Below are 24,030 nucleotides of genomic sequence, written 5' to 3' on the forward strand. Positions count from 1 at the left end.
TGTCCAAAGTCTCTCCCCAGCTCTCCTGGAGCCCCTTCATGTACTGGAAGGCTGCTCTAAAGGTCTCTCTGGAGCCTTCTCCTCTCCAGGCTGAACAGTCCCAACTCTCCCAGCCTGCCCCCACATGGGAGGTTCTCCAGCCCTCTGATCATGTTTGTGATCTCCTCTGGACCCCCTCCAGGTCCCTCTTGTGCTGGAGGCCCCAGAGCTGGAGGCAGTGCTGCAGGTGGGGTCTGAGCAGATCAGAGCAGAGGGGCAGAATCCCTTCCCTGTGCTGCTGCTCTCCCTGCTCCAGATGCAGTTCAGCACTCAGCTGGCTCCAGGCTGCCAGGGACCACTGCTCCTCCATGTCAGATGGTGGAGCACTGCAATGGGGATGTTCTGCACTTTCAGCCATGTGACTGTTTCCAATGGTTGTTTTCCAAGCTGGAGACAGGAGTTTTGGAGAGCAGTTCCTGCACTTGTACCTGGTGGAGGGCAGGCCAACAGCTCGGCTCGGCTGTGGGACCCCTCAGAACATCCTGACTGTGTCCCTCAGTCAGGCCATCAGCAAGGGCAGCCTCACCCCCATCACTCTCAGGTGAGAACCTCCCACTCTGCTCCTCTGGAGCTGGGGGGAGCAGGCAGAATGAAAGCCTACATGGGCAGGGGTAGAGCCTGGCACCTGGGGAGGAACAACCCCATGGACAGCAGAGGCTGGGGACTGAGCTGTTGGAGAGCAGCTCTGGGGAAGGGGACCTGGGGGTCATGGGGGCCAGAAGGATGCCCAAGAGCCAGCAGTGTGTCCTTGTGGCCAAGTAGGCCAAGGGATGGATTAGAAGGGCTGTGGTGAGTAGGTCCAGAGAGCTTCTCCTGCCTCCCTGCTCTGCCCTGCTGAGGCTTTGAGAACCCTTTCAGTCAAGAAGCTTCTTCTGCCAGAGATGTTTGTTTTTTTTTTTCTCTGAGAAAGTAGAAGACTTTGAGGTAGGAGGACTCAAGGTAGAAGGACTCAAGGTGTGAGTGTATCAAGATGGAAGCCTACAACTCATTGCCACCAAGGGGTTCCGAGTTTGTTTTGCAATCTCAAAGCCACTCTTGTGTGGGACACTGCTCAGCTAATTGTCTACACCACATTAGCTCTGGTGGTAACTCTGCCTCTGCTTCACCAGATGAAGACATCCAAGTGCTGCAGAGGTTTCCAAGTCTAATGAGCCCTTAGCCATAACTGCAGCTCACTGGCACTGGGAAGATTGATTGTCATTAGAGGGTTCAGGGTCACCCTGCATAAGGGATTCATTTCTTTCTTCCCTACCCCAAAATGAACACCTGGGTGCTTGTGGACTCCTTCCTCTGGTTGTTGGCACTAAAAGGGAAGGTTGGTTCCATTTATTCCTTGCTTTGTTTAATGCAGTTTGTGTTTGGTGTCACTGAACAAGTAACAAAAGAGTGAAGGGCAGGAAGGGTCTGCAGGGGAACCTGGACAGGAAGGGTCTGTGAGGGACCTGGGCAGGAAGGGTCTGCAGGGGGACCTGGGCAGGAAGGGTCTGTGAGGGACCTGAGCAGGAAGGGTCTGCAGAGGGACCTGAGCAGGAAGGGTCTGCAGGGGGACCTGGGCAGGAAGGGTCTGTGAGGGACCTGGGCAGGAAGGGTCTGCAGAGGGACCTGAGCAGGAAGGGTCTGTAAGGGACCTGGGCAGAAAGGGTCTGCAAAGGGACCTGGGCAAGCTGCATCCTTAGCTGAGGCCAATGGAATGAGGTTCAACAAGGCCAAGGGCTGGGTCCTGGCTGGGAGCAGAGTGGCTGGAAAGGGCCCAGGAGAGGAAGATCTGGGGGTGTTGGGTGCCAGCAGCTGGAGATGAGCCAGGAGGTGCCCAGGTGGGCAAGAAGGGCACCAGCAGCCTGGCCTGGAGCAGTAATGGTGTAGGCAGCAGGAGCTGGGCAGGGATTGTGCCCCTGGACTGGGCACTGGGGGAGGCTGCACCCTGAGTGCTGATTTCAGTTTTGGGCTCCTCACTTCAAGGACATTGAGGGCTGGAGCAGGTCCAGAGAAGGGCAACAGAGCTGGGGAAGGGTCTGGAGAAGTGGGCTGGGGAGGAGCAGCTGAGGGAGCTGGGGGCGTGGAGAAGATGAGGCTGGGGGGAGACCTCCTTGCTCTCTACAGCTCCTGAGAAGAGGCTGCAGGGAGCTGGGGGTTGGACTCTGCTCCCTAGTCTCAGGTGATAGAAGGAGAGGAACTGGCCTGGGATTGTGCCAGGGGAGGGTTAGGTTGGATATCAGCAGAACCTTCTTGCCTGAAAGGGTTCTCCAAGCCTGGCCCAGGCTGCCCAGGGAAGTGTCTGAATGCCCATCCCTGGAGGTGTTTCAGAGGCAGAGCTATGGTGCTGAGGGCCATAGTTAGCCCCAGCCTGGGCAGAGCTAGAGAAGGGTTGGGCTGGAGGATCTCAAAGAGCAGTTCCCTCCAACAGCTCCATGTCCTTGTGCTGGGGGCACCAGGACTGGGTACTTGCAAGCTCTGGAGGAGAAAGTTGTCCTTCAGAGTTCAGTAAGGAAGAAGGAAAAGGATGAGTGCAAAGGAATGATTTCATCTGCTTTTGTGCAGGCCAAGCAGTCCCAGAGCTAACAGCCTGGAAGCTGCAGGGTGTGAAATGTTGGTTTGTGCTGAGTTCAAGCCCCTTGTGTAAGGTGAGGTGAGCTGGAGGAGCTCAGCTTCATTGAAACTGAACCATTCCCTGCTGCTTCATTTCCTACTTAATGTAGCCAGAAATGGTTTGGGGCCCTTGGTCCTCCTGCATGCAGCATGCAGCCTTTGGAGTGCTCATCACAGGCAGAAGTGACCTCTGCTTGGGGCTCTGCCTTCTGACAGCAGGGCTGGAGCAGTTTGCACCAAGAATAACAAAGGAAAAAGGAAAGGAAAAAGAAAAATGAGAGAAAAAGGGAAAGGGGAGAGATAGAGGGAAAGCAGAGAAGAAGAAAGGAAAGTAATGGGAATGGGAAAAGGAAGGGGGAAAGAGGAAAGTAAAAGGAAAGAAGGAAAGGGGAGGGGAAGGACAATAGGAAAGGAAAGGAGAAGAAGAAAGGAAATGAGAAGAAAAAAGGAAAAGAGGAAACAAAAAAAAAGAAAAAAGAGGAGAAGAAAAGGAGAGGAAGAAAAGGAAGGGAGAGGAAGAAAAGGAAGGGAGAGGGATAAAAAGCTAGATTCAGCTGCTCAAGGTCTCATCCAGCCTGGCCTGGAACATCCCCAGGCAGGAGGCAGCCACAGCCTCCCTGGGCAGCCTGTGCCAGAGTCTCACCACCCTGGCACTGAAGAACTTCTTCCTCAGCTCCAGTCTGACCCTGCTCTGCCTCAGCTTCAAACCATTCCCCCTTGGCCTGTCTCAGACACCTTCAGGAAAAGTCCTTCTGCAGCCTTCCTGCAGGATCCCTTCAGGTCCTGGCAGACAGCTCTGAGGTCCCCCTGGAGCCTTCTCCTCTCCATGCTGCACACCCCCAGCTCCCTCAGCCTGGCCTCACAGCAGAGCTGCTCCAGCCCTTGGATCATCTTTGTGGCCTCCTCTGGAGCTGCTCTCTCCAGCAGCTCTGTGTCCTTCTCCTGCTGGGGACACCAGAGCTGGAGGCAGGACTGGAGGTGAGGTCTGAGCAGGGCAGGGGCAGGGGCAGACAGCCAAGAAGCTCTGGCACCAATGTGCAGAGCCTCAGAGCAGCCTCAGCTGCTCTCAGGAGGTGGCTGCAGTGCAGCAGCAACAACAGGTGACAGTCTGACAGCAGCTGCAGTCCCCAGCCCTGTCCCCATCCACAGCACCCAACAGGTTAGGACACTTCCCTGGCGGCTCCCCTGCTGTCAGCTGGGAGCTGAAGCAGGCAGGTGATCAATCTCGATTGCCCAAGTTGGGTTCTCTCTCTCCAAGGGTTAGCAGAGGCTTTAGGGTGAGCTCGGTGTTCAGGCTGCTGTGCTCCTTCAGTGCCACCTGCTGACTGCCCAGCAGGGAAACAGAACAGGAGGGGAGGGTGGGGGAGAAGGGAGGGGAGAAGGTTTTTGATTTTATAATGATTTTAATTATATGTTTGATTTTGATTTCAGTTTAACTTTCCTAGAATCCCAGAATTGTCACAGGGATGGGAGGGACCTCAAGGCTCAGCCAGTTCCAATCCAAGTGAGGGACACCTCACTCTAGATCAGGTTGCTCACAGCCACATCCAGCCTGGCCTTCAAAAACCTCCTGATTTTATTTTCTCTGACTTAATTTTATTTTCTCTGACTTAATTTTATTTTCTCTGACTTAATTTTATTTTTTTAATTATTGTTATTACTTAATTTTAATGCAAAATTCATTAGAAAGTTTATTTAAGCCTATTATTATTTCACTGGTGCATTTATTTTTCTTTTCAAAGTTGAATGCATCATTTTTAATCAGTGTCATTAGCATGTATAAAAGGTGTGTAACATACATAAATCTAGATTTTAATCTAGGTATAAGTTCTATATATTTATATATCATTTATATCTCTCTAGATAGACCTTTTCTACAGATAAATATAGTTTGGTTTGTTTTTTTTCTTTAATCTACATGAATCTTGCAGAGAGAGGAGGTGAAGGAAGCAGTGGTGGCAGTTCTGAAGCCCTAAAGTGAGCTCCATGGCATGGGGCAGAGAGTTGCTCTTTGTTCATTATTCAGAAATGGGAAAGTTGGTGACTGCTTAGAAAGGTGAAATAATTTAGCAGGCTTCAACCTCCTGCAGCTCTGGGAGAGCAGACTTGGGGATGCTGGTGGCCAGCAGGATGCCCAGGAGGTGCCCTCGTGGCCAAGAAGGCCAAGGGCAGCCTGGGGGGCATCAGGAAGTGTGGCCAGCAGGGCAGAGGAGGTTCTCCTGCCCCTCTGCTCTGCCCTGCTGAGGCCACAGCTGGAGTCTTGTGTCCAGTTCTGGGCTGCCCAGGACAGGGACTTGCTGGAGAGGGCACAGCAAAGGGCTGCAAAGCTGCTGAGGGGCCTGGAGCAGCTCTGTGAGGAGCAAAGGCTGAGAGAGAGCCCTGGGGCTGCAGAGGAGCAGCCTGAGGGGGATCTGATCAGTGCTGATCAATACTGCAAGGGTGGGGGTCAGGGGGATGGGACCAGGTGTGGGTCAGTGGTGCCCAGGGACAGGACAAGGGGCAAGGGGCACAGAATGGAACATCAGAAGTTCATCTAAGCATGAGGAGGAACTTCTGTAACTGAAGGGTGCTGAGCTCTGGAGCAGGCTGCCCAGAGAGGATGTGGAGTCTCCTCCTCTGGAGCCTTTCCAGCCCCACCTGGCTGTGCTCCTGTGTGCCCTGCCCTGGGTGCCCCTACCCTGGCAGGGGGCTGGCCTGGATGACCTGCAAAGGTCTATCCAACACCTCCATGACCATCAGACCATGTCCTGAAGTGCCATCAGCCAGCCTGTCCAGGTCCCTCTGCAGAGCCTTCCTCCCTTGGGGCACTCCCAGCAGCACTGAGGTGCTCTGTCCCCTGGGTATTCCAAGTATCCTTGCAGCTGGGATGTTGGTGTCCAGGGGTGTTGGTGTCACCACGTGTGGAGGCAGCAGCCGTTGGTTCCCACTGGGTGAGGTGTGAAGGCTCTGTGGTCAGCCAGCTGAAGGGTCATGAGATTTTCTGCTGCCTTCCAGCTACACCTTGCCTGGGAGCAGACCTGAAAGCTCCTGCATGATCGAAATGGCTGCAGCTGGGAGCCCTCCTGTGCAGCACAAACTGTCCCTGCCTTACCCAGCACCTCAGGTGAGTCTCCAGAGCAGCACAGCATAGCTCCTGCCTTGCAGCATTTCACTGTGCTCTGCCCACTGACAGACCCTCTGAGCAGAGGAAGCTCTGCTGGCCTTCATCTTCCTAGCATCTGCCAGCTTCACCTGAAAGTGTGAGCAGCCTAACTCCAGTCTGGGTAAATGAAGCAGCAGGGCAGGATCTGTGCATTGGGGAACTCCAGAGAGGCTCCTCTGGGCAGTTCCTCTGCCCCCTGACCCCGCTCTGCTCAGACCTCACCTCCAATCCTGCCTCCAGCTCTGCTGTCCCCAGCGGGAGAAGGACACAGAGCTGCTGGAGAGAGCCCAGAGGAGGCTACAAAGATGATCCCAGGGTTGGAGCAGCTCTGCTGTGAGGCCAGGCTGAGAGAGCGGGGGGTGTGCAGCCTGGAGAGGAGAAGGCTCCAGGGGGGGACCTTAGAGCTGCCTGCCAGGACCTGAAGTGATCCTGCTGGAAGGCTGCAGAGGGACTTTTCCCTCTCTGAGTGTCCCTCCTCCAGCAGCTCCCTGTCATTGTCAGGCACTCCCCCTTCCATTACCCCACAAGGGACAGGATTTTGTGGAGGCTTCTCCTCTCCTTTCCGCAGATCACCTTTGGATCCATCTTCCTCGGTGGCCTCCCTGCTCCCCAGGGGCTTCCTGGATGTGCAAGGGAGATCCATGGCTTTAAGGGCTGCATCAGGGATTTCCAAGTGAACCAGAAGGAGCTATTCCTGATAGAGGAGGCTGTGGGAGGCAGGAATGTGGAGAACTGCAACGTGGCAGTCTGTGCCCATGAGCCCTGCCGGAACGGCGGCACCTGCACCAGGTGAGGGGCACCTCCTGACCCCTTCCTCATCACTTCACACTCTGCCTGCTGGCTTCATCCCTAATGAGAGAGTCATTTGCTGTGTCATGAAGAAATCCCCAAGCTCTGGGCCTGGTAAGCCTGCACAGAGAGTGTGACATCAGCAGTCACGTTTGGAACCTTCCCGAGAAGCACCTGCTGGGGTTGAGGGCAATGGTTGGAAACTGCAGGAGAGGAGAGGGAGGTTGGGTGTGAGGAACCAACTCTGCATCAGGAGACTGCTGGAACACTGCAGCAGGTTGCCCAGGGAGGTGGTTGAGGCTCCATCCCTGGAGATATCCCTCAGGTAAGGCTCTGAGCAACCTGATCTGGTGGAGGATGTCCCTGCTGACTGCAGGGGAGTTGGACTGGATGAGCTCTTGAGGTCCCTTCCAACCCAAACCATCCTGTGACTCTGTATCAACTGATGAAGAAGTCAACATCACCCAGAAATGTCCACTTCCAGCACAGAAGGTTTCTTCCAGTCCCTGAACACTCTTGCAGCAAAGAAACTTTTCCCAGTGTCCAACCTAACCCTCCCCTGGCACAATTCCAGGCCAGTTCCTCTCCTATCACCTCAGACTAGGGAGCAGAGCCCAAGTCCCAGCTCATTGCAACCTCCTCTCAGGGAGCTGTAGAGAGCAATGAGGTCTCCCCTCAGCCTCCTCTTCTCCACACTAAACACCCCCAGCTCCCTCAGCTGCTCCCTCGCAGCCCTCTCCAGACCTTTCCCCAGCTTGGCTGTCCTCCTCTGGACCTGCTCCAGCCTCTCAATGTCCCTCTTGGAGTGAGGAGCCCAAAACTGGAAGGCAGGACTCAAGCACTGACCCAGGACTTGTTTGGTGTGAGGGTGCTGAGGCCTGGGACAGGCTGCCCAGAGAGATTGTGGAGTCTCCTTCTCTGGAGAGCTTCTAACCCCACCTGGCCATTGTGCTGCTGGGCAAGCTGCTGTGGGTGCCCTGCTGGCACAGGGGGCTGGGCTGGGTGATGCCCAGAGGTCCCTTCCAGCCCCAGCATGCTGGGACTGTGGCAGTCACAGCTCAGAGCACACTGTCAGTGCTGTGACCATCAGGATCAGTTCTTCTGGGATGCTGGGAAGGATTTTTTTTTTGCCCCTGGTCCTCAGGCTGGCTGCAGGGCAGTGTGTTTGGGGCTTTGTGACAGGTTCTGTGGTGACCATGGGGAACAGCTCTGCCCTTGCAGTGTGAGAGCTGGAGGGAAGCTGCTGCAGGCTGTGGTCTGCAGTGGGTCAGGTCTCTGGCAGTGCAGAGTGAGTGCAGAGCATCCCTGGAAATGCTGATGGGGAGGGAGGAATAGATGGATGAATGGATGGATGGATGGATGGATGAATGGATGGAGGAGGAGACCTTTTAATACTTTGGGTAGCAGGAGGCAGAGGTCTTCTCTCAGGACACTTAACCTTCATCAAAGAGGACATCAAACTACTTCAGGCAGTGCCTGCAGCTCCACAGGAAGGAGCCAGGGCAGGTTCCCAGCTGTCCCCTGGCAGGTGGTGAGGTCTGAGGCAGGAGTGATGGATGCAGGGTGGCTGATCCTTCATGATTCCTGCTCCTGGATGAATTCATGGTTCTGGTGCTCCTTGCCCCTTGCTGTGTCCCACCAGCAGCAAGGCTCAGCTCTGAGCTCAGCTGGGAGCTGTGCTGCTGGTGGGACACAGAAAGAGGCTGCTGCAGAAGAGAAAATCTTTTCTACCTAACAAAGGGAGTGCTGAAGGGCCCTGCAAAAATGATGTTTTTCTTGTCTGCCCTAAAATGGGAGATTTCTGGAGTCCTGGGGATAGTCACTTCAGTTGTGTCTTTGGGGCTTAGCAGCAGCATGGTGGAGCTGAAGGGGACCCCTGGATAAAATGGACAAATGGGAGACAATTCCTCACTGGAACAGCTGTAGCTGCCTCCTCCCTGGAGGTGTTCAAGGCCAGGCTGGATGAGGTCTTGAGCAGCCTAGGCTGTGGTGGGAGGTGTCCCTGCCCATGGCTGGGGGTTTTCATGGAATGCTAGAAGGTCTCAGGCTGGAAGGGACCCTAGAGCTCATCTCCTCCAGCCTCCCCACCATGGGCAGGGCCACCTCTCAGCCAGACTCTGCTGCTTTCAGCCTGAGCAGGATCTGGGATTCAGAAAGTCAAATAGCTTACCAGAAAAGGAAAGAAAACCCCAAACATCACATGGAGCCCCAAGGAATCTGTCAGCTCAAGTCAGCCAGACACCACTTGGGCATCTCCAGTGCTGGGTGCACAACACCAAGTGAGGAGAGAAGAGTTAAGAGAGTCGAAATGAGGAACTGTGCTTCCCAGAGAGGTTGTGGAGTCTCCTTCTCTGGAGCCTTTCCAGCCCCACCTGGCTGTGTTCCTGGGTGCCCCTGCTCTTGCATGGGGCTGGACTGGGTGAGCTCCAGAGGTCCCTTCCAAGCCCTACCACCCTCTGCTACTGTGTCTATAGTAAACCACAACCAGATGTCCATGGAAGGTCTCTTCCAGCCAGATATATGAAGCCCAACCTGGGTTGTTTTAAGGCCATTTTGGTACTTACTCATAGTTACTTTTATTTTGTTTCCCATTTCAATTTGGCAGCAATGCAGAAAATTGGTTCTGTGAGTGCCCCAAGCTCTACTCTGGAAAGCTCTGCCAGTTTGCCACCTGTGCTGGAAACCCCTGTGGGAATGGTGCCACCTGTGTGCCAAAGTCCAGCAGAGATGCTGTCTGCCTGTGTCCGTATGGAAGAGCTGGCATCCTCTGCACTGATGGTAAGAACCAATCTTCTGCATCACTGGCTGTGCTTCCTACCATTCACAGAAGGGGAGAGGATGAAGGGGCCAGGTGGGCAAGAAGGCCACCAGCAGCCTGGCCTGGAGCAGCAATGGTCTGGGCAGAAGGAGCAGGGCAGGGATTGTGCCCCTGGACTGGGCACTGGGGAGGGCACATCTTGAATGCTGGGTTCAGTTTTGGGCTCTCACTCCCAGAAGGACATTGAGGGCTGGAGCAGGTCCAGAGAAGGGCAACAAAGATGGGGAAGGGTCTGGAGAAGAGGGCTGGGGGGGAACAGCTGAAGGAGCTGGGGGTGTGTAGTGTGGAGCAGGCCGAGGGGAGACCTCATTGCTCTCTACAGCTCCCTGAGAGGAGGCTGCAGGGAGCTGGGGCTTGGGCTCTGCTCCCTAGTCTCAGGTGATAGAAGGAGAGGAACTGGCCTGGACTTGTGCCAGGGGAGGGTTAGGTTGGACATTAGAAAAAACTTCTTGTCTGAAAGGGGTCTCCAAGCCTGGCCCAGGCTGCCCAGGGAGGTGGTGGCCCCCATCCCTGGAGGTGCTCAAGAAACCTGTGACCATGGCACTTGAGCAGCTGAGCTCTGAGGTCCCTTCCATCCTGAGCCACTCTGAGCTCCCCTCTTCAGCACAGCTCTGTACTCACTGCCTCTCAGAGCTGTCCCAGAGGTGAGAATGCCTTTGCAGCACAGAATTTGTCAGCCTGGCTCCTCTCCGCAGCAGTGTCCTCTGCGCTCCAGCAGAGGGCAGCAGACGCCAGGAATTCATCAAAACCTGGAAAATCAGTGGGCGTTCAGTCAGAGCACAGTCACTGTGCCGTGGAAAGGGCTGAGTTGAAGGGATCCTAAAGATTTGATTACAGATCATCCAGTTCCAACCCCCTGCCCTGCCCAAGGACACCTCCCACCAGCCCAGGCTGCTCAGGGCCTCATCCAGCCTGGCCTTGAACATCCCCAGGCAGGAGGCAGCCACAGCCTCCCTGGGCAGCCTGTGCCAGAGTCTCACCACCCTGGCACTGAAAAACTTCTTCCTCAGCTCCACTCTGACCCTGCTCTGCCTCAGCTTCAAACCATTTCCCCTTGTCCTGTCTCAGACACCTTCAGGAGAAGTCCTTCTGCAGCCTTCCTGCAGGATCCCTTCAGGTCCTGGCAGGCAGCTCTAAGGTCCCCCTGGAGCCTTCTCCTCTCCAGGCTGCACACTCCCAGCTCTCTCAGCCTGGCCTCACAGCAGAGCTGCTCCAACCCTGGGATCATCTTTGTGGCTTCCTCTGGCCTTTCTCCAGCAGCTCTGTGTCCTTCTCCTGCTGGGGACACCAGAACTGGAGGCAGGATTGGAGGTGAGGTGAGCAGAGCAGAGCCAAGGGGCAGAATCTCCTCTCCTGCCCTGCTGCCCACACTCCTCTGGCTGCAGCCCAGCACACAGCTGCCTGCTGGGCTGCAGGAGGGCACTTCTGGCTCCTGGGGAGCTGCTCAGCACCCAGAACCCCCAGGTCTCATCTTTAGGGCTAGGTCTCTATTATTAAGCCTCATTAACCACTATTTAGCATTATTTGGTGTTATTAATTTCTCAACCAGGCTATTAAACAGAACTTCCCCATTCTAGTTCAAGATGTTGCCCTCATGCTGAATGCTGTTGTTGTTTCCCTGCAGTGGTCTCCATCAGCCAGCCAAGCTTCAGTGGCACTGATGCCTTTGGCTACACCTCCTTCCTGGCCTACTCCACCATCCCAAACATCTCCTTGTCCCACGAGTTCCACCTCAAGTTCCACCTGGCCAACCACCACTCAGCTCTGGAGGACAACCTGATCTTCTTCACTGGGCAGAAGGGTCAAGGTCAGTTCTGTTCTTATGGCTTCTAGATCCTGACTGGAGAGCTAAAGACACAGGCACCTGCTCCCTGAGCCTGCTCTAGGCTAGGCTTTGGAACCACACAGCCATGGAACTGCTGAGGTTGGAAGAGACCTTAGAGACTACCAAGCCCAGCCCCTCACCCAGAGCTCAGGATCCCACCGCTGCCACTGAGCCATATCCCTCAGCACCCCATCCACACCACCTCCACACATCTCTGAACACCTCCAGGGATGGGGACTCCACCACCCCTGGAGGCCCTTCAGGTACTGGAAGGCTGCTGTAAGGTCTCCCTGGAGCCTTCTCTTCTCCAGGCTGAACAGCCCCAACTCTCCCAGCCTGTTCCCACAGGGGAGCTTCTCCAACCCTCTGATCATCTTCATGGCCTCCTCTGGACCCTCTCCAGCAGCTCCAGGTCTCTCTTGTGATGGGGGCCCCAGAACTGGAGGCAGTGCTGCAGGGGGGGTCTGAGCAGAGCAGAGGGGCAGAATCCCCTCCCTGTGCTGCTGCTCTCCCTGCTCTGGATGCAGCTCAAGCACACAGCTGCCTGCTGGGCTGCCAGGGACCATTTCTGGCTCCTGGGGAGTTTGTCACCAACTGACACCCCCAAGGCCTTCTCCTCCAGACTGCTCTCAGCCACTCCTCACCCAGCCTGGATTGGTGCTTGGGATTGCCCTGAGCCAGCTGCAGGACCTCGGTCCCAGCTGTGCAGCCTATCCAGCTCCTTCTGGATGGATCCCTTCCCTCCAGCTTGGCAACCACACCACACAGCTTGGTGCCACCTGCAGACATGCTGAGGGTGCCTCCATCCCTCTCTGTGTCACTGGTATCTTGTGGATCAGTGGTTCCTACATCCTGGCATAAGTCCTGGAGTTATTTCATTGTTTCTTTGTCTCCTCAGGTCTGAATGGAGATGATTTCTTGGAGCTGGGGCTGCGGAAGGGCAGAGTGGTGTACAGCTACAACCTGGGTTCTGGCACAGCCACCATCACCAGTGAGCCTCTGGATCTGACACTGGACCTTCACGTGGTCCATCTGGGCAGGCACCTCCAAGAGGGTTGGCTGAAGGTAAGAAATTAGGATACCTTTGAGATAGAATCATTAAGGTTGGAAAAGCTCTCTGAGATCACCCAGTCCAACCATCAGCCCAGCCCTAATAGGGCCACCAAACCCTGGCCCCAAGTGCCATGACCACAGCTTTCTGGAACACCTCCAGGGATGGGGACTCCACCACATTCCTGGGTAGCCTCTGCCAGTCCCTGACCACTCTTGCACCAAAGAAATTTTCCCTCCTCTCCAACCTAACCCTCCCCTGGGGCAACTTGAGGCCATTTCTAGGCCAGGTTCCATCCCCATCTCACTCCTGAGAAGCCCTTCTCCCACTCTTCATGACTCCATCCCTCTCTGCTGTGCTGCTGTGCTGCTGTGGAAGTTCAGAAACTCCTCCTGTGTTAGGCAGTGAAGGACTGTCCCCAGCAGGAGGTCCTGAAGGAGCTGAACTCCATTGTTGTGACCACAGGCACTGTTTCCTTGGCAGGTGGATGAGCAGAAGAATAGAACCATCACTTCTCCTGGGAGGCTGGTTGGGCTCAACGTCTTCAGCCAGTTTTACCTGGGAGGCTATGGGGAGTACACTCCAGAGCTCCTGCCAAAGGGCTCCAGGTTCCAGAACAGCTTCCAAGGTGAGGTTGAGCTCAGCTCCTCCCTAACATGTCAGCAAGTGCTGGGTTGGCTGTGGAACCAGTAGGAAAGCCTCTGTCCCAGAGGGATACCACCTGGAGCCTCCTTGCTGAGAGCCTCCTGTGGCTTTGCCATCTTTCACTGAACCACCTAAGAGCCACAATGCCAAGAGAGGCTCTGGTAGCTGCTCCCAACCCCTTCAGTTTCTGCTCAGAGGGGAAGCTCTCCAGGACATCATCTTCTCTGGCCGTGTCCCACAGCAGCACTCCACAGTTGCTTCCTTTGGCTTCAGTAGCACCAGAGGAGGTTGCCCAGGGAGGTGCTGGAGGCCCCACCCTCAGGAAATGGGGAGCCCACAGCTGGACACAACACTCCAGATGTGGCCTCAGCAGAGCAGAGGGGCAGGAGAACCTCCCTTGACAGCAGTCCACACTCTTCTTGATGTTCCCCAGGATGATCAAGTCCAACCATTCTCTGCCTCTGCCAATTCTGCTTGGGCAAAATCCCACCCTTAAAATGCACATTCTTCTGACTGGGATAGGACTGGATGGGATTTGGATAGGTCTGGACTGGATTTGATTGGACTGGATTGGATTAGATTGGTTTGAACTGGATTTGATGGGATTGGATTGGATAGGGCTGGATTGGTTTGGATTGCATTTTATTGGATGAGATGGGATTGAATGGGATTGGATTGGATGAGATTGGATTGAATGGGTTTGGATTGGATGGGATGAGTGTGGTTTGGATGGGACTGGATGGGATTGGATGAAGTGTTTGAAGGGATTCCAATGCCACCATCCTTTCCTTGCTTTCAGGAGTGCACCACTGCCTGCCTGCTCTTCTCCTGATGTGTGGGAAGCCAGCACAGCTCAGCTGAAGCCCCTTCCCTGCAGACTGCCACTGCCATCCTGGCTGCTTTCCCTTTTCCTCTCTACTTTGCACTTCATCCATTGATTTTTCTTTCCTTTCTGCTTCCCAGGCTGCATTTTTGACCTGCAGGTCCGCAGCAGCAAGGAGCAGGAGTTCAGCTGGCCAGGGGCTCCAGCAGGTCAGCCCAGCACTGGGCGCAGTGTGGGGCAGTGCAGGCGCTCCCCATGCAGCCTGATCAGATGCAGCAACGGCAGCAAGTGCAGAGAGAGAGGAGCCTCTGCCTAGTGAGTGCTTGGAGCTGAGGGGTTGGCATGAGGGCCACCAGGCATGGTGGCAACTGAGGGGGAAGGGGCTGGGGAGGAGCAGCTGAGGGAGCTGGGGTGTTCAGTGTGGAGAAGAGGAGGCTGAGGGGAAATCTCATTGCTCTCTACAGTTCCCTGAGAGGAGGCTGCAGGGAGCCGGGCATTGGGCTCTGCTCTCCAGTTTCAGGTGATAGAAGGAGAGGGAATTGTGCCGGGGGAGGGTGAGGTTGCAGACAGGGAAAAATTTCTGTGCTGCAAGAGTGGTCAGGGACTGGCAGAGGTTGCCCAGGGAGGAGGCTGTGTCTGAGGGTAACATTGGCTCCTGTGCTTGTCTCTCACCCTCCACAGCTGTGACTGCCTCCCTGGCTGGAAAGGAGCCTTCTGCACAGAGGCAGTGTCTGTGTGTGACCCTGAGCATCACCCCCCCCACCTCTGTCAGCAGGGGGGCACCTGTGTGCCACTGCCCAGCGGCTACACCTGCCACTGCCCTCTGGGCACAGCTGGGGACTACTGTGAGCAAGGTAGGGCACAGAGAGCAGCACAGGCAAGGCTGGGAGAGGGTAGATGGAGACTGCAGAGGAGAAAGAAATTCCTGTCAGTGAGGGTGGGGAGACACTGGCACAGGTTGCCCAGGGAAGCTGTGGATGTCCCATTCCTGAAGGTGTCCAAGGCCAGGATGGATGAGGCCTTGAGGATCCTGGGCTGGTGGGAGGTGTCCCTGCCCATGGCAGGGGGTTGGCACTGGATGATCCTGAAGGTCCCTTCCAACCCAACCCATTCTAGGGTTCTATGACTCTGTAATTTCAGGATTTTCTCTGTTAGAAACCCCAAGTCATTTAGAGCTGTGAGTTGTTGGATGTTGCCTTCTGACCCTGCTTATGTTCAGCACCATTTGTTCCTTCAGTTCAAGTCATTGCACTCCCTCAGGGACTGGCAGAGGCTGCCCAGGGAGATGGTGGCGTCCTCATCTCTGGAGGTGTTCCTGAAACCTGTGGCCATGGCACTTGGGGCCAGGGTTTGGTGGCCATGGTGGGGTTGGGTTGCTGGTCAGAGTCAATCACTCATCCATGTCCCACATCCCTTCACATTCCTCTCCAAACATCTTTCCAAGCCCTCTGTGCTGTTTTTCAGCTGTTTCCATCAGTGATGCATCCTTCAGAAGCAACCACTCCTCCTGGATGTCCTTTGCACCCTTCTACATCCGCCACAGCACCCACATCCAACTCCAGTTTCAGCCCCTGGCTACGGATGGGATCCTGTTCTATACAGCACATCACCTGGGCTCTCGGGCAGGTAGGGATGGGAGCTGCATTGAGTGGCACAGTGACATCAGCCTGGCTTGTCCCCTGTGAAGGTCCTGCACTGGGACTGCTTCTTCAGGGGCACCACCTAAAAAAGTTAATTAAACTCCCCCTTATTAACTGGAGAACAGAGGCTTCCACTGCCACCGGTCCCCTTGGACATCTCTAGCAATGGGCTGGGTGAGGGCAGCCAGGCAGCCTCAGGCATCTTGCCGATGGCTGTCAGCTGGGTGGCAGTGGTGATCTGCTTGGAGGGCAGGAAAGCTCTGCAGAGTGACCTGGCCAGGCTGCATCCGTGCCTGAGGCCAACGGGATGAGGCTCAAGAAGACCAAGGGCTGGATCCTACCCTGGAGTCACAACAACCCCAGGAAGGCTCCAGGCTGGGGGCAGTGCCCAGCAGAGAAGGCCCTACCCTGAGAGGCTGAACTGCTCTGTTCTGGTGTTTTGCAGGAGACTTTCTGTGCATCTCTCTGCTGAAGGGCTTCGTGCAGCTGCGCTACAACCTAGGGGACAGGACCATCACACTGCAGAGCCTCCAGCAGGTGTCCACAGCCGGGCACAGGTGGCACCTGCTACAGGCAGGCAGGGTCGGCAATGAGGGCTACCTGCAGCTGGACGGCATCAACATCAGCCAGGCGGCACGGCCTGGGAGGAGGGCACTGGACGTACGGACGGACTTCTTTGTGGGGGGGGTGTCCTCCCCACACCTCCTTCACCCCCTGGCGGCAGGAGGGAACCCCTCGGGCTTCAGCGGCTGCCTCAGGGAGGCTGCGGTCAACGGCAGGGAGCTGCGGCTGACGGCCAGCGGTGCTAGTGGCGGGGCCAACGTGGGTGACTGCGACGGCACCGCCTGTGGCTACGGCATCTGCAGGAACCAGGGCCGCTGCCTGCCGCGGTCCTCCGGCTTCTCCTGCGCTTGCTCCCGGGGCTGGGGGGGCAGCACCTGCCAGCAGCACGTCCTCTGCGCACATGGCAAGTGCGGGCCACAGGCTCTCTGCCTTCCTCAGCCCGCCTCCTCCTCCTACGTCTGCCTCTGCTCCCTGGGCTGGGCAGGGAGGTTCTGCCGCAGCAGAGTCTCCTTCTTCATCGCAGAGTTTGTCGGCAGCTCCTACATCAAGTACAGAGACCCTCTCTACCCCCGCAGGGACCTGCAGCAGAGCCGTATCTCCCTCAACTTCAGCACCAGCCACGCTGAGGGTCTGCTGGCCTGGATGGGAGAAGGGCAGGATGAGGACGATGACTTTCTGGCCGTCGGCCTGGCCAAGGGAAGGCTGAAAGTGGTGGTCAACCTCGGGGAGAGGATCTCCGTCCCTCTCGACGACAGGCAGCAGCCCACCTGCAGCGACCGAAAGTGGCACTTGGTCACCATCCTGCAAAACCAAACCTGCATCAAGGTGTACCTGGACGAGAAGCTGGTGGTCTTTGAAGACATAGACCCCCACAGGACGTACACCGCGCTCAACTACGGCGGCATCTGCTACCTGGGGGGCTTCGAGCTGGGCAGGAACGTCAGCGAGGTCACCAGAGGGCTCTTCCAGAAGGGCTTCGTTGGCAAGGTCAAAGACGTGGTGCTCTTCCAGGACTCCAGGAAGATCCAGCTGATGAGAGCAGAAGGGTTCAATGTTCACAGTGGGAACCAGGGAAATGAATGGGGAAGTGGTAAAGAGCCTTTAGAAGAGGTAAAGTTCATAGATCCATAAATCCATTCAGCCCCCAAATGGGGAACAGCCAAGCGATGGAGTGTACAACACATGTGGCACTCCGGAACCAACCTTCTGCCCTTCTCCCACCTCAAACCCAAAATGACCAAGCCCTGAAGTGTACAACAGATGTGGCACCCTGGAGCCAACCTTCTGCCCTTCTCCCAGCCCAAACCCAGAAGGCCCCAGGCAGGAGGTGCAGCCGCAGGCAGGAGGTGCAGCCCCAGGTTTTCCCTTGCGATGTGGCAGGCAGGAAAGCAGAGCACAGGCAGTACGTGAGGAAGTTTTTATAGGTTCAGAATCAAAATATCCCTTAAAATATTTACATTGTACAGTAAAAAGGGTAGCAAAACACAAAGACCATGTACACGCTCTGGGGAGCACCTCTTGCAGGAAGGGCAGGGCAGGAACGTGTCAGGGAGAGAAGGAAAAGGGGTGGGAGAGAAGAAACATGGGTGAAGAAATGAAAGAATGGGTGGGAGGGAAGAAAAATGGGTGGGAGAGAATTGAAAATGGGTGGAAAGAGAGAAAGAAGAACAGGTGGAAGAGAAGAAAAATGGGTAGGAGAGAAGAAAAAATGGGTGGAGGGGAAGAAAAATGAGTAAGAAGAAAAATAGGTGAAGAAATAAACAGTAGGTAGAAGGAAAGAAAAAATGGAAGGGAAGAAAAAATGGGTGAGAGAGAAGAAAAATGGGTGAAGAAATGAAAAAAAAAGGTTGGAAGGGAAGGGTAGGAGAAATTAATTGGCTGCTAGAAATCTGATTCTTTTTTTCTTTTCAGCTTAAAAATGTTGTTTGCTGTCAGTAAAACAAGTCCAGTTTAAAGCAATCAAACATTCCAGCAGCTCAGCCTCCCAATCTATGCTCCCAAACCAGTTTGGATGCTGAGGAAAGGGACTGAAAGAAAACAGAATTGATTTTAGTGGCTGATTGAGAGAGTCCAAGAGGAAACTACTTCTGTGTAGCACTGAGCTGGGGTTAGGTGGTGGGAGGAGATGTGGAGACTTTGGAAATGAAAGATGGGTTTTGATGGCTGGAGAATTGGAGTTATTAGAGAAAAAATGGATTTTGATGGTTGGGAATTGTGAGTATTAAAAAAACACAACTGGATTTTGATGGGTGGGAATTGTGAGTATTAAAAACGCAAATGGATCCTGATGGGTGGGAATTCTGAGTATGAAAAACAAAAATGGATTTTGATGGGTGGGAATTGTGAGTATTAAAAACATAAATGGATTTTAATAGGTGGGAATTGTGAGTACTAAAAAAAAACCCAATGGATTTTGATGGGTGAGAATTGGAAGTATTAAAAACACAAATGGATTTTGATGGGTGGGAATTGTGAGTACTAAAAAAAAACAATGGATTTTGATGGGTGAGAATTGGAAGTATTAAAAACAAATGGATATTGATGGGTGGGAATTGTGAATATTCAGAAATCCCAATGGATTTTGATTGGTGGGAACTCTATTAAAAACACAAATGGATTTTGATGGGTGTAAATTGTGAATATTAAAAATCAAATGGATTTTGATGGGTGGGAATTGTGAAGCATTACAATCAGTGCAAAACAAACAAAAAGGAATTTTAGAGCCTGAAATCCACTGTTAAAATAACCTTAAACCAGAAGAGAGCAGAAAAAGCAGCAACTAAAATTTCTAGGATTTGAGGAAAGCCTCAGGTAGGACAAAAAAAAACCCCAAAAATCTGCCAAGCTTCAGAAGCAGTGAAAATTTGGAACTGTAGAGCAAGGGAGAAGTCATTAAAAGCGTTCCAGTCCCTGCTTGTAGTCGGACCTGAGGCTTGGCGCCGTGGGTGGTAACAAGCCACAGACCGAGGTCTGCAGAATGCCCAGAATGGATTAAAAGAATGGCACAATCCTAGCAGGCTTTTGGGGGTTGTGTTCGTCTTTTCTCCTCTCTTTTAGACAAAGGTTGAGGCCCTACCTGGGAAAGGTTCTCGACATGGGATTTGTCTGCATGCAGCCTTTCACCTCTAGCTTTTGCTTCTGTCGCTGTGGTCCCTGTGTCTGTCTCTGCTCTTCTCATTCTCTCTATGCTTCTCTTTGCTCTTTTCCTTCTTTGTCCTCGGGTTTGGGCTTCTCCCCCTGTTTTTTTGGGGTTCATAGTCTCTCTGGGGCTCTTCCTCTCGACTAGACTTGGCTGCTCGAGGTGTCATCCACTCTAGCCTTGAACACCCCCAGGCAGGAGGCATCTGCAGCCTCCCTGGGCAGCGTGTCCCAGTCTCCCTACCCTCACTACTCCCTACCCTCATCTCCAGTCTCAATCTGCTTTCCTTGAGCTTCAACCCATTGCCTCTCATCCTATCTCTACAAGCTCTTGTCAGAAGTCTCTTCCCAGCTTTCTGGTAGCCCCCTTTGAGCACTGGAAGGAGTTGTAGGGAGGGCTCTTGCAGTAAAACCTTGCATCGCTGTATCCTGCTTTGGAAGCTCCTGGCTGATGAAACTGACATGGTGTGCCACATGGCACTGAGGAGGCCAGCAGGAAAGGAGCAGCTAAATACTCCAGAAAGGATGGATGCTGCTTCCCGCTCTGTGCAGAGCGTGTACCGAGCCTCCCTGTGGTGCTCTTTGTGAGGTCAGAATCAGACTGCCTTTGGCTTTTCTCTGTTTAAAATGTGGAAAAAACTTTAGTTGTCTTCACTCGATAGCTTGGGCATTGACTTGGGAAGATGTTTCCCAGGTGAGTTGCGTTTTCTGGAGTGTGCTCGGCAGCATTTGCTAGCTGGTCCTAAGAGGTTTGAGGGGCTAGAACCTCTGAGGAGCCCTGGACACACCACCAGATGCCGAAAGCAGGAGCAGGGTTTCCAGGTGTCCTGCTTGGCCGGGACCATCCCAGGTCAGCCCTGAGCTTCAGACCCCATCAGCAATCAGCCAGCACAACTGATTGCAGTTGGCTACAGGTGATGCTCGTAGCACCACAATCAGTATAAAAGGGGGAAGTTGGATAGGGAGAAGAAGCTTCTGTTACAGCTTCCTGCTGGGGCTCCTCCTCCTTATTCTGCTTCCTGAGGACTGCCTGCCTGGGTGCTGTGCCTGCTGCCCCTTGGTGCTGTGAGTATCACTTGCTAGACTTTGCTCTTAGGTTTGGAGAGTTGATTAAATCCTTTTTTGCTTCACCCTGTGGGGCTTCTCTCCTGCCCCCTTCACTGCTGGGGAGGGGTCATCAGGGGATAAAGCAGCTGCTAGATCATAGTCCCAGATGCAAGGTGAGGGCAGCCAGCAGTTACAAAAGCACTCTTCTGCTCTGTGTCTCAAGGAGCTCTCTGCATCCTTTGTTTGGTCTATTTCAAGAAACCTGAAGGAAACCTGCAGCTTCCAACTGGTAGTGTGGGATAGGGACTGGGGCACCCTGAGCTGCTGAGTGAAGTAATGCTGCTGCTCTTGCCTGAGGTGTAAGGCACTGCCTGTTGGATGGCCTTGCTGTTCTGACCCAGCTTAAGAGCATGGAATCAAGGGCTTGGTTTCTGTGCTTTTGTTTGTCAGATATGGGATGTTTTTCTCCATTTTCAGCCTCTGTCTTGATTAAAACCGCTTTTTGGAATGTTGGGCTCTTTGAGTGGTTTCCTTCAGGAGAAAGATTAAGCATATCTGATGTGCTTGCTCTGAGGGTCCCAGCAGAGAGCCAAAACCTTCTTGGAGGCTCTATGGATAATGACTTTCTGCCCCTCCCATTCCTGTTGCCTCCTAGCTGCTGAGCTGTGAGTTTTTGTGTGTTACAATTTCCTCAGTGAAAGAAGCCTTGCTAGGTGCAATCAAAGCTATCCCAGTTCAGCTGCATTTGGTTACCTCTGCAATGTTTCTTTAGGAGACCCTTACAAAATAGCCTGTCCTCTGGTGACTCTTTCCTTGGCAGATCTACTGCCCCTCATCAGAGAATGAGATGGAATGAGCAAAGCTTCCAGAGAGTGAGGCTGTGCTGTGTGAGCAGGGCACAGATGAGTGTGGCCTGGGAAAATGAGTTGTGGATTGATCAAAATTCAGTAGAGCTGGGAGGAGAGACTCAAACGAAAGCCAGGGTGTAGGGCAAGGATTCCATGTGCTGAATTCCCTTTAGAAGCTGAGGGATTTATGGACTCAGTTAAGTACTTCCCTGGATGGTGGTATCGGTCTCCCTGAGTCTGTAGCACAGGACTGGGGCAATGTGTAAAGATGACCAGAAAGAGCTTTGCCTCTTTCTTCTAGAGGGCTTCAGTTCCTCATGCAACTGCACGTAACACCGTTCTTGGTCTGGAGAGACAAATCCTGTGGAGACAACTGAACTCCAGAGAGGATTGAGTCAGACAACGGAACTCATTTCAAGAACAATCTTGTGAAGAACTGGGCCGAAGAGCAGGGCACAGAGTGGATATTCCACATTCCCTAGTAAGCACCAGCTGCAGGGAAGATGGAACGCTACAACGGTTTGCTGAAAACCACTCTCAAAGCCATGGGGGGGTGGATCTTTGAAAAACTGGGAGAAGCATTTAGCACAAGCAACCTGGTTGGTGAATAGTAGAGGTTCAGTGAATCGAGCTGGGCTTGCTCAGTCAGATTTGTTGAAAAAGGAGGAAAGTGATAGAGTTCCTGTTATCAGAGAAAAGACCAGAGTCTTTTCAGTGAAACCGTTTGGGTGTTTTCTCCTTCAGGAGAGGCCAAACCTATCTGAAGGGTGGTTTCTGCTGAAGGTCCTGGTCACACCTATTGGGTGATGCAAGAGAATGGTGAAATTCAGTGTATTCCACAAAGGAATCTAACTTTGGCTGAGAGAGGTTAAATTCAGAGCGTTGTGGAGGTCCCTCATCGCGCCCAAGAGGAGAATCAATGAGATCTACGGTGCACGAACCCTAAGAGCCCTGAGTCGCCTAAGCGTCCCTGTTCCTTTCTTTGCTCCATCTGCGAGGAAACAAGCTGTTTGCTGTTTTTCCTGTGATTCGACCCTTTTATATCATCTCCATCTGAGATAGCCAGAACGGACTATGATCTTCATTCACTCATTGTTGTAAATATTGTTTTAGATTAGACAGATAGTAGTAGCAGCCCATGGAATTGTTTAGAAGGGGTGGACTGTGATGGTTTGAAACCGTCTTTTTAGTTTTTCTTTACAAAGTTCGAGCAGAGAAAGCTAAAGAATGTCAATAAGTCACTATTGGGTGTAAGAAAGCAAAATAATGATTGTTCTAAAGACTTCCATTGGAGAGATAGAAACATTTAAGAACCACTACTCCAAACCAAGTTGGGGCAGTCAGAGCCTGAGTTCGCGGCTTGCTGGGCCGTCTGGTTGTTTCTTCTTCTTTTCTGGCTGAAGATAACGCGCTGATCTTGGCCAGCTAAGTCTAACAGCCTCTCTGTTTCTTGGCTCTCTGCCTTCTGCCTGGGGGGTCTGGGGAGAGGAGGACCCTGGGAGAGACCCCTTGGGGAAAGTCCCGTGGGGGAAGCAAAGGGAGCTTGGTTGTGAGTTTCTGTTAATCGTACATATTTGTACGTGTTGTGAATTGTGTATATTTGTACATATTCATTGCATTTCATGACAGATTGTAGATTTGCTTGTAAATACAGCTTTCATTTGCTTCCAGACTGAGCTGGCCTGGTTATTGTCAGTTTGGGGGGATTTCAGCTCTCACACTCTTACACCATGGTAAAACTTCTCTGGTTTTCCTATGCTTTCCATGCTAAAACTTCTTTGTTTCTCCTGTGCTTTCCATGCCACAACTTGGATTTTCCCGTGGTTTCCATGCTAAAACTTCTTTGTTTTTCTGCTGCTGTCCATGACAAAATTTCTTTGTTTTATCCTATAGTTTCCGTGATAAAACTTCTTTGTTTCATCTATGCTTTCCATGCTAAAACTGCCTAGCTTTTACTGTGCTTCCCATGTTAAAATTTCTTTGTTTTTCCCATGCTTTCCATGTGAAAAATTCTTTGTTTTTCCTGTGCATTCCATGCTAAAACTTGTTTTCCTTATGCTCTCCAGGCTAAAACTTCTTTGTTTATCCTGTGCTTTCCATAATAAATATTTGTTTTTCAGGTGGTTTCCATGCTAAACCTTGTTTGTTTTCCCCATGCTTTCCATGCTAAAACTTGTTTTTTCCTATAGTTTCAATGCTAAAATTTCTTTGTTTCTCCTCTGCTTTCCATGCTCAACTTCTTCATTTTTCCTGTGCTTTCCATGCTAAAAGTTTGGTTTTCCTGTGCATTCAATTCTAAATCTTTGTTTCTCCTATGCTTTCCATGCTAAAACTTTGTTTTCTCTATTCCTTCCATGCTAAAACTTCTTTGTTTTCCTATGCTTTCCAGGAAAAAATTTCTTTTTCCTGTGCTTCCCATTCTAAAACTTCTTTCTTTTTCTATAGTTTCCATGCTAAAACTTCTTTGTGTTTCCTGTGCTTTCCCAGCTAAATCTTCATTGTTTTTCCCGTGCTTTCCATGCTAAAACTCTTTCGTTTTGCCTATGTTTTCTAGACTAACACTTTGTTTTTCCTGTGCTTTCAATGCTCAAACTTATTGGTTTTCCCTATAGTTTCCATGCTACAAGTTCTTTGATTTTCTTGTGCATCTATTCTGAATCTTTCTCCTGTGCTTTCCATGCTAAAACTTCTTTGTTTTTCTGGTGCTTTCCTTAATAAATGTACTCTGTTTCTCCAATGCTTCCTGTGCTGAAACTTCAGTATTTTTCTCCTGGTTTCTGTGATAAAACTCCTTTGTTTTCCTCCTTCTATCCATGATGCACGTTCTTTGTTTTTCCTTTGTGTTCTCTGGGAGCACTTCTTTGTTTCTCATCTTGTCTGTAAACTGGGTGGGAGGGGGCGGGGCTGGACTGTTGTGTTGGTAAAGTGGTTGGGAGTGGGTGAGAATGGTCTCGCACTGCACCCAATGGGCGGTAGGGGGGGTGGGGCCAGACTGGCGAGTCCAGAACATGCGGGGGGCAGGGCTGGAGTGTTGCATCCGAGAAATGGGTAGGAGGAGATGGGGGCCTGACTGGC

The 24,030-nt window shown here is 52.8% G+C and overlaps 1 protein-coding gene across 1 annotated transcript in view; it reads left to right on the plus strand.

The window, feature by feature from the left end:
• EYS (eyes shut homolog) overlaps nucleotides 1-17,053 on the plus strand; it is a 103,614-nt gene extending 86,561 nt beyond the window's left edge. Inside the window, exons 38-48 of the mRNA XM_054397483.1 lie at nucleotides 427-580; nucleotides 5,620-5,728; nucleotides 6,336-6,556; nucleotides 9,162-9,334; nucleotides 10,999-11,181; nucleotides 12,098-12,264; nucleotides 12,734-12,878; nucleotides 13,859-14,033; nucleotides 14,400-14,572; nucleotides 15,183-15,344; nucleotides 15,804-17,053. Coding sequence (XP_054253458.1) covers nucleotides 427-580; nucleotides 5,620-5,728; nucleotides 6,336-6,556; nucleotides 9,162-9,334; nucleotides 10,999-11,181; nucleotides 12,098-12,264; nucleotides 12,734-12,878; nucleotides 13,859-14,033; nucleotides 14,400-14,572; nucleotides 15,183-15,344; nucleotides 15,804-17,053 — 2,912 coding nt within the window. The remainder of the gene's footprint in view (nucleotides 1-426; nucleotides 581-5,619; nucleotides 5,729-6,335; nucleotides 6,557-9,161; nucleotides 9,335-10,998; nucleotides 11,182-12,097; nucleotides 12,265-12,733; nucleotides 12,879-13,858; nucleotides 14,034-14,399; nucleotides 14,573-15,182; nucleotides 15,345-15,803) is intronic.
• Nucleotides 17,054-24,030: the final 6,977 nt, after the last annotated feature.

The sequence above is a fragment of the Indicator indicator genome, chromosome 2 (genome assembly GCF_027791375.1).
Source record: "Indicator indicator isolate 239-I01 chromosome 2, UM_Iind_1.1, whole genome shotgun sequence".
Taxonomy (NCBI): domain Eukaryota; kingdom Metazoa; phylum Chordata; class Aves; order Piciformes; family Indicatoridae; genus Indicator; species Indicator indicator.